The sequence below is a fragment of the Rhynchophorus ferrugineus genome, unplaced genomic scaffold (genome assembly GCF_030347505.1).
Source record: "Rhynchophorus ferrugineus isolate W39M unplaced genomic scaffold, kcgeb_rfMv2 rfM7, whole genome shotgun sequence".
NCBI classification, from domain to species: Eukaryota; Metazoa; Arthropoda; class Insecta; order Coleoptera; family Curculionidae; genus Rhynchophorus; species Rhynchophorus ferrugineus.
In genome coordinates, this window is record NW_027472586.1 from 8,227,325 (window position 1) to 8,237,934 (window position 10,610).

The window sequence follows — 10,610 nt, forward strand, 5'->3', positions numbered from 1 at the left end:
AAATATAACTCATAAGCCGATTCCGGTTTGACCGGCCTCTAATGTTATTACGTCTAGGGTAAAAGACCTTAAATAACTCAACGGATAAGCTCCATAAATAATTCACAGCCGAAAAAAATTATTTTCACCGGCTCCATTCAGAAACGACATCCGAAAAAAGTTGATGTGAGCCGTACAAGATTTATACGCGTTTACTAGGAAAAATATCACGGCCTGTCTTGACGCTCAGACCCGAATAATACCGTTTCAGTTTATTCACCTTGCGACCGTCATCAATCCTTTCAATTTTTTTTATTTAGATTACTCATTTTACTTTGGCCCTTTTTTGCTGCCCTTGTTCTTCTATTCCTCACAATTATTCCGTCACAATATCATCTCAATGGTTATTATTAGGTACGTGCATGTATTTTGATCGATGTTCTTGATGTTTCTCTACGCAGCGTTAGCAGTTTTCCATCTATTATAGTATTATTGAGTTAGTCAGTGTATACAGACTTATTTTTGTTGTTTGAATTGATGAAAATATGCTGTTGAAACCTATTAAACGGTTTAAATACTTATGGTCATTCTGCTTCGTCATATCTCCATTGTCGGTTGGTTTGAACGATTTCAAAATGATTATTTAGATGTCAATAACAAGTAGCGGCCTAGAGGTCCAAAAAAATCTGAAGACGATAAATTAGAAGACTTATTGGACGAGAACCCAGTTCAGACTGTCAAAAACTTTCAAACAGCATATCAGTTGATCATGTCAAGTGTTTCTAGTGCGTTTAAATGCGATAGGAAAGATCCAAAAGGACGGAAAATGGCTATCGACTAAAGTGTAGTGAAGAACGATTCGAATTCTTTTCCTCGCTATATTTCCAACAGCAATTATAGAAAATGATGGAACGCATCTTAATTAACATATATTATACCAATTTTTCTCAATAAATACTTTATTGTAATGGAACGATGATGACAGATGATAATGACACCTGACAGATCTTAAAATTCAACATATTTAACGATATGTTGCCCACTATGGCAACGCTGTATATCCAAACATCAAATGCAGGTAGCGAATATTCGAAAAAATAATGTTTTTTTTGTGTTTTCTTCCAGGAACGACGATCAGACAACAATCAAAAAGCTGGAGGGCCGAGCACAAGGCCGCCAGGACTTTAGGAATCATTATGGGAGTGTTCATTCTGTGTTGGCTGCCGTTTTTTCTGTGGTAAGTTTCCTTCTCCGCGATTAACGAGTTCGCATTTATCGAAATACGGACGGCCGAAATGAACCGGCACCGGGTTAGATTAAACGCGTCTACTCCCGCTCGCAGTGAGACGGGCGCTGGATACGCGCGGCGGCGGAAGGGGGAAGGGGGGTGGATGGTTATATCCCGGAAAACGAAATTCGCTTCGCGGGGAATCGACTTTCGGTGCCCAAATGCGCCGCTAATAAACCGGAAGCGCGCAAGGGTCCCCGGAAATTTCTTGAAGAATACATTTTTCGTGGAGGACGCGTATTTGGCATGCACACATCTGAAATGAAATTTGGCGCTTTTTATCTTTTCTTTTTGTTTGCTGTCGATCGAATCGCAAATGTTATCCTTTTGTCTTTATATTATTGATAGAAAAACTCTAATACCTGCACGTCAGTTTAGATTTACGAGCTGATATTCAACAATTGAGTGAGTATAGAGAATTACAGACATTATAGAAAAACCTACGAAGAGAAAAAGTCTTGCTTGTTTGGCGCACCAGAAAAGGCAACAGGACGGTCGTCCTGCTGTTGCGATAGTCGCAGGTTCGAATCCTGCTGGGGCATGGTCGTAAGTTTATGTTTGTTATTGTTTAATATTTGTGATTATCCTTAGGCAAGAGTGCAAAATCCGACAAAGAAAATAATCCCTGTCACGCCAGTAACCAGGCTGGGTAAGACCGGATGTCTTCTGGGATGATTTATAAGTTGGCCACTCCCTAAGTGGTCCGGAGACCACGTTAAACTGTAGATCCAGTCCAGATAAACCCTCGTTGGTTAAAGGAACACTTAAAAGAGCTGTCAGGAAATTGCATGAAATTAATGACATTCATATTCAATGCCATGCTAAGACTTAATTACTTTCCTAGCACTTGGAAAGTGGCTCGAATCATTATGATTCTTAAACCTGAAAAAAAATCAGAAGACGTCTCCTCTTGTTGTACTATAAGCCTGTTTGATCTCTAAAGAATTCGAAAAACTATACATCAGGAGACGCAAAATAAGCGCAGTGGAGGGAAGTATTATTCCAGACCATCAATTTGACTTCCGTAATAAACACGAAACAATAGAACAAATACATGGATTAGTCAACCGAATTAACAAAAACTTAAACGAAAAAAAATATTGCACCGCTGCATTTATCGATATTTCTCAGGCCTTCGACAAAGTGTGGCACAGTGGACTGCATGTTAAATTGAAAAAGCTTTTGCCCCATACGCACTTTCAACTGCTGAAATCGTACCTCACAAACAGAAATTTTAGTGTCAAACAGGGTGACCAATACACTGACCTACACCCAAGATATTCGGGCTTTGCGCAGGGCATTGTTCTTGGCCCATTGTTATATCTATTGTATACAGCTAACCCACCGACCTCAAGAAACACTACTGTTGCAACATATGTTGACGATACAGCGGTTTTATCATCACACGAGTATCCAATATCAGCCACAAGAAACATCCAACTGTATCTTAACATAGTCGAATTGTGGTTGAAAACGTAGCGTATCAATGGAAATGAGACAAAATCTACCCATGTGACGTTCACTCTTTATAAGCAGACAACGTTAAACATCTGGGAATGCATTTCGTTCGACGTTTCACATGAAAAAACATATAGTGACAAAACGCAAACAGCTTGGGGTTAAACTAAACCAAATGTACTGGCTGATAGGGCATAAATCTAATTATCATTAGATAACAAGGTTTTACTGTATAAGTCAATACTTAGGCTCATTTGGACCTATGGTATTGAATTGTGGGGTACTATTAGCAAATCTGACATTGATACCCTCCAGAGGTTCCAGAATAAAGTATTGCGAGTCATCATCGATGCCCCATATTATGTGTCCAACAAACTGATTCAGCGCGATATCCCCATAGAACCCATAACGCATCCCAGTGCACTCGCCAAACAGTTAAATGTGCGCGATGACAGTGAAGTGCGTAGGCTCAAACGCAAACTACCATACGAACTGATTACTACACACATCGAGTGAGATTTAATAATCTCTAGAATAAGCTAGAATAGTTTTTAAACTAAGTTAGAATAGTATCTAGAATAATATTTAGATTATAAATTGTTCAGTAGATCACCTACTGAAGTGATCTTCTACATGTCAGGATGGTTAGATTAAATAACTGAAATCACTACATAGTATAAAACAAAGTCGCCTTTTCTGTCCCTATATCCCTATGTGCGCTTAAATCTTTAAAACTACGCAACGGATTTTGATGCGGTTTTTTTCAATAGATAGAGTGATTCAAGAGGAAGGTTTATATGTATAATACATGCATAATATACTAAGGCAACATTGCTAATTTTAGAGGTTTCTAACGTGATGTCGTAAATTAACCTATTTTTTAGGCTTATTTAGCAATTAGCAAAAACGCTGCCTAACCCTACGAGTTAGATCAAATTAATGTACTACAGTATTGTACACCATAAAAAGGTCTACAAAAAAGTCCGCGATGGTATATGTTTATCTTTTAGGGATAACCCACATTAACCATTTTTATTGTTTACTTTTTACGTGAGAAAATGGCTTATTTACGAAGCTATTTTAAGCAATACGGCATTAATCCTTATCGAATTAAGTACCTTAAATACAGTGTGCAATTAATATAGATCAATATGGTTCCTTACAGCATGTAAATTAAACAAATATTTTCGGAGATATTACAAATTTAAAATTTGCGTTTAAAAATGTGTGATGTAATAAAAATTGTATGAATTTAGATATTCCAAAGATAGCAGGAAATCTTCATAGTAAGTATAGGGGAAGAGGAATTGTTTTACTCCAAATTTAATGCGTGCAGGCCAAGGGCAGTAATGAATGAACCAAAAATACTGGATCGATTTTAATCATGTTTTCATTGAGTGACATAGGCATATATATTTTATGCCCGTGCGAAGCCGGGGCGGGTCGCTAGTCATATAATAATACTTACTGCACACGGACAGATTGTAGACGTCTAGGAGATTAATTTTTTAAAAAATTATAACTTATTGTAAAAAATAAATTGTAGGTTAGTCGGCAAAGAAGTATTCATTAAAAGAACCTCGATAAATGCCTTTTTCAAGAGAATAAACGATCAGAATACACGCAAACGCCTGAAATATTCGAAATAAATTCGCTGCCAAATCGAGAACGCAAGAACCGCGACGAGTTCCCTCTCTTTCTAACCCGAATCCCTCGACCTCGCGGCATACGAATCCTGCCGCGTGACAGCAAGGTTCATTGTGGTCCGGATTTTATTATTCTACGATAGAAATAGGACCATTGTATTTAATTTTAGACCTATCGATTCGCCGACTCGCTTAGAACGGCGGGCTCCCCTTTGGGTACGTTATTCTGGTCCGATAGACCGGGCCAGATCCCGAGAACTTTATAAAGAATATCCCGTTCGCCGTGCCGAACTTCAGACGAAATCGGATCGAAGGTCTCTCCAGTCCGCGTCCGGAACTTATAGTTTAGTAGTAAAACTATGCGACAACTGTACCACTTCTAACGGTCCGGCGATCCCTTTAATATCAACTCCAGGAATTCATTTTTCCCATTTTTCACTCGACTAAACGTTTACAAGAAGGATTTCCAAGTAATCGTCGTCCACGCTAATATACTTAAGGGGTTATACTAGTCTATAAATGTAAAAAAAATCGATATTTTGTCATATTTTCAAAGTTAAACTCTTTAAGAATATGCCCCGAAAGGGATTTTTCAAAATTTAAATTATTTTCGCTTTTTTATCAATTTTTTTGATCTGCGCACAAAAAAAACGCCAAGGATACAGACAAAATCCCATTACGTTATGTACCATCACGAACGTACTGCCGAAAGTTGCTCGAGTTAATTTCGTTATACACCCGGAAGTTTATTCCATCGTAATTTAATAAATGCGTGACTCGTTTAACTTTAGTTTCGAACAAGTTCTCAAACGTCGAAATGAAACTCATGCCTCTGCCGCGGCCTACGTTCTGCCCAACCTAAGTACAAAGATGCATAACAAACATTTGACAGGAATGAATTGCTAATAACGCCATCTATTAAATGTAATTTGTCTTCAAAATTGATTGTTTTGACATTTGTCTGTCAATATTGACGTTTATCCACCATTGTTAGTTATTATTAAGCCTATTAGAATGTTGTATTTGGCCAAAAATTAAGTATTTGTATTATTCTCTGCAACCTTAATAGGCAGCATAGTTTTATTAAAAAATAATAAATGAAGGTTTGTGCAAGGTAATATTAAGTTGCATAATCACGTAACGCTTGCGCCACTATGGGTGGATTTATTAGATTCGGCTTCGGCTTTAGATTAAATGAGCTACTACTTCACCGAGATATAACAGTTTTGTTTTATTCATCTGGTGATGTTAAATGGATATGGATGTTATATGTATTATTTTTGGTACACTATCAAATATATATTTTTTACAATTGTACGTAAGATAAATGTTGTTATCACCGCTCACAGAAAACGTATCTCAGTGTTTATTAAAGATTGCTTTTTGAATTATGATCTGAATTGCTTTGCCATATACCGTGTATTTTATATCTGATCTGTGAGTATTACTTGTTTGCAGACCTCCGAGGAAAGAGGTCTGTCTTAAAGGAAGCTATTACTGAGATATATTGAGAATAAAGAAAAATCTTTTTACGAAAGGTATTTTAAAGAGTATAGGAGTTCTGAACTGAATGCCTTGAATCTTATCGTGATTAATAAAGTTGAGAAGTACAGTAGTTATTACCCCATCGTTTGCTAAAGTAGAATACTCTCCGGTATAAAAAGAGTCAAAAATCAAAGGAAGCTAACACATTAAAGACATTTGACAATAGTTTTGATTTTTGAACCTAATTGTGACATTTAAGGTTTGTTTTGACATTTGACATTAGTTTTAATATTTGACATTTGACAAGTTTTGCATTTGACATTTGACATAGGTTTTAACATTTAACATTAACTTTAACATTTCACATTCATTTTAACCTTTCTCATTATGTTTGACATTAGTTTTAACTTTTGACATTAATTTTAAAATTTCTCATTAGTTTTGACATTTGGCATTAGTTTTAATATTTGACATTATTTTTGACATTTGACTTAAGTTTTGGCATTTGACATTTGACATAAGTTTTAACATTTAACCTTTCTCATTAGGTTTCACATTAGTTTTAACATTTGACATTAATTTTGACATTTCACATTAATTTTAAAATTTCTCATTAGTTTTGACATTTGACATTAGTTTTAATATTTGCCATTAACTTTTGCATTTTTGTTGAAGTTTTGACATTTGACATAAGTTTTGGCATTTGACATTTGACATTAGTTTTAACATTTAAAATTAATTTTAACATTTCACAATTATTTTAACATTTCACATTTAATTTAACATTTCTCATTAGTTTTGACATTAGTTTTAACATTTGACATTAATTTTGACATTTCACATTAGTTTTTACATTTAATATAGGTTTTGACATTTAATACTAGTTTAGACATTTGACATCAGTTTTATCATTTGACATTAGTTTTAGAATTTGATGATAATTTTGACATTTCACAGTAATTTTCATCAGACATCAGATTCAATATTTGACATTAATTTTAACATTTAATATTGATTTGACATTTGACATCAGTTTTGATTTTTGACATTTAACGTTAGTTTCTCAAAAAAAAGTACCTAACATTTTCTTAATCGATTTCTGTACACAAAATTGCTTCGGTGGCAAAGAATGTGGTTCACATCACTCTTTGGCTTCTTGTTTTGATTCATATCCATTGTGTAGACTCAAGCCGCATCAGCAGAAATTAAAAGACGCGAAAAATCATCAATATAATTCAAATATTCTAAATTAGGTCGAAACGACGTTTATTTCATCGTTAGTAAATATTTTACCAAACATACATAAGGGCTGTGTTTAATTAAACTTAATTTAGTCATGAAATTTTGGTTATATTCATGTGAATGGTAAATTATGAAAGTTGCATCGAATTTTTAATTATATCGTCGACTAATATATGACGTTCCATGTCGTTTCTTTGAAATAAATAATGCCACTCTCCGGGATCATCCAATACATGTTGCGAACCGGCTACCGAATAAAATAAGATGGCTTTTAGAGCGCTCGCCGGACCGTACCGAAACTACCTCGCGAATATGGAGATCGGCTTTTGCATATAAAATTTCGACGACGCCAGCCCGCATTTTCCGCAGGCTCCATCGCTTCCCGCAAGAAAAAAAAAACACATACACACACAATACGAAAAGTAAAGCTGCGCCTTTGAAGATCCACTTTGAATAAGAAAGAGTCTGCCGCCACGGCTGACTTATTAAGTCACGTCATGTCTGTTCACTTGGTTTACTGGTCGATCTAGGACTGTCGTTTAGCGCATGCCCTATGCACTTCTAAACCGAATTCAAATACATAACCTAAATGTTTAAACAGTTTCTAAATCCTATAAATGAACCTCCCTTGGTTTATTGTTTTACTCAAATGTATTTATTCCAGAGAAATTTTAGCTTAACCTGTGAATCAAAGGAATTTAATATATTCCTGAAATATACATACAATTTACAAGAACTGGCAACGCGAAAATATACACTTTTGAGTTTTGAATTGGAATATATTAATTTTTATTTCCGTCACTATATTTTTCTTAACTTAGAAAGGAAAAAATAGCCAATCCAATAAAACAGCAAATCCACGTCATCAAAATGTGTGACGCCAACACGCCGCAGGGTTGCCACATTAACTTTTGTTTTGCAACGTTTGCTGGTTTATAAACTCTAATTACCGTCAGTAATATTTTTAAGAATTTTGCAGACATTTGGCAACATGGTAGTGAATTTTATAGGCTGATTCTATTAGATATTCCGACCCATCAAGCAGCATTCTATATCTTTTTAACTAGAATAAGATTAGAAAGAAAAATCCGCTCCTAGTTTAAAATGTATTTGACATTTTTACCAACTGCAATTGGGCGGGTTATACATTGGTATTGTCAGTTTAAAAAATATAAAGATATAAGATCGCTACTCTACTATTTGTTACGATATATTAATGATTTTTTATTTTCAGGTACGTCGCCACAACGCTGTGTGGAGACGAGTGTCCAACACCAGACTGGCTGATAGGGATGCTGTTTTGGGTCGGTTACTTCAACTCGGCCCTGAACCCGCTGATCTACGCCTACTTTAACCGCGACTTCCGAGAAGCATTTAAGGACACGCTGCTCTGCGCGCTCCCCTGCTGCTTTGGACGCTGGAAGACGCCGCCCAGGTTTCTCTAGCCGCAGGACTACTCCCCGGCCATCCGGGACGAAAGGCTGTGATATTTCCAATAGCAAACCGGCCGCTCTGGCCCCTATCGCAATTGCCACGGCAAGAACAAGCTCGAATTTTATTTATTCGTATCTCAGAAGTAGCGCAACAGCGACACAACTGGCACTCTGAATTTCCGTATCTCTTTCAAACCGAAACGACAAACTTACAACTCTTCACAACCAATAATAATTACATATTCAACCAGTTGTAAATTATCTATTAGCACCAAGGAATTAATTTTTGTCAGATCTGTAGGCGTGCCCTAATGAACAGCTGCAGTGTTAACTTTTGACAATTTCAATATTTAGCATTAGTTTTGAGATTTTATAATAATTTTGATATTTGACATTAGTTATAACATTTAATACTAATTTTGATTTTCGACATTAGTTTTGCTTTTTAATATTAGTGTTGACATTTGACAGTAGCTTTGACATTTGACATTAGTTTTGACATTTAACATTAATTTTTGAATTTCAAATTACTTTTGACATTCATTTTAACTTTTAACATTGGTTTTGGAATTACTTTTGACATTTGACATTAGTTCTTATATTTGACATTAGTGCTATCATTTGACATTCATTTTGACATTTAATACTAGTTTTGATATTTGACATTAGTTTTAATATTTGACATTAATTCTGACATTTAATATTAATTTTGACATTCGACATTAGTTTTTACAATTAATATTAGTGTTGACATTTGACATTACTTTTAATATTTGACATTAGTTCTGACATTTGACATTAGTTTTGGAATTTGGAATAACTTTTGACATTTGGCATTAGTTTTGATATATGACATTAATTTTGACATTTGACATTAAATAAAGAAGAATAAAAAATAATTATTCTAAGAAACAGACTGCTCAAAATTACAATTTCACAATTCATTGCTTTGCATGTTTAATATAAATACATCAACTATGATAATCGAAAACAAATCAATACAAACAAACAATCGTCATGGAGCTTAAAGCAACAGGAAAAAAATCATCCCTCAAAATCGAAAACTTTCGTCAGAACTAATGACGATATAAGGCTTCGAGACAATATTAAGTTGATGAAAGAAAAGGACATCAATTACCACTTATTCTTATTTATATAGCATGGCTTAACTATTGAAGTTTCTAAAAATATTGATAAAAATTAATTCCTGGCATTTGTAAATAATTAATCGAAATAATAAGCTATAAGGGCTACGTCTCACTCTGACTAACCTCTTCCAGATGTAAAAAAGGTTTCATCATGCCGCCAGCTTATAGTAATGAATAAAAGTATGGCGAAATACGCATTCAATCTACCGACTTAATAACTACTCAAAAAAAGCAAAAGCAAAACCACTCTGTATATTAGGCAACCGGTCGTTTACTTTTTTGGCCATTACTGTAACTGTAAATATATTGTTATATTAATGACTGGAACCTATACTTTGGTTCATTATTATACGATATAAAAAAAACTATAAAATACTGTATACCAAAAGCAATACAAAAAGACTCATTTATTCTATGTTAGAGAGAAAAAATGTTTGAATGCTGATATTTCTGAAGGCAGAAATGTTTTTTACCGCGTTATTAATGAGTTGCCGCTTTATCTTCTGAACAAATCGATTAGGAACAACGTTCGCAAGAAACGAACAAGAAAAAGCGTTTCTGTCTTTAATCGTTTACTACTTTCTGTGATAATGTTCTAAGATAAATGAATAATGTATATAATAAAGTTAGAGAATAACCGACGTGTATTCATAGGCTAATAGTTATCTATTAAAAGTCTGCATTATTTTTCGATCATTTAAGAGTGGAATTCAACCTGCTCAAGCTTTTATATGTTGACAGCGAGAGAAATTATGATAGATAGACCTTTCATGACTTGCTCTAATTCGAATGATTTACCCCGAAAGCCAAAATTTGCCTAAATAACAACGCAGAATGTCAAAAATTGACTTTGGGTTTGTTTATATGAAACGAATGACAGTGACAGAAGAATTAGAGAGATAACTGTTTTCTTCACATAATTATGCATATA

General features: G+C 34.7%; 1 protein-coding gene across 1 annotated transcript in view; it reads left to right on the plus strand.

The window, feature by feature from the left end:
* LOC143199389 (octopamine receptor beta-2R) overlaps positions 1-8,677 on the plus strand; it is a 54,216-nt gene extending 45,539 nt beyond the window's left edge. The window contains exons 3-4 of the mRNA XM_076409177.1: positions 1,105-1,216; positions 8,333-8,677. Of these exons, the coding sequence (XP_076265292.1) occupies positions 1,105-1,216; positions 8,333-8,543 (323 nt within the window). The 3' untranslated portion in view covers positions 8,544-8,677. The remainder of the gene's footprint in view (positions 1-1,104; positions 1,217-8,332) is intronic.
* Positions 8,678-10,610: the final 1,933 nt, after the last annotated feature.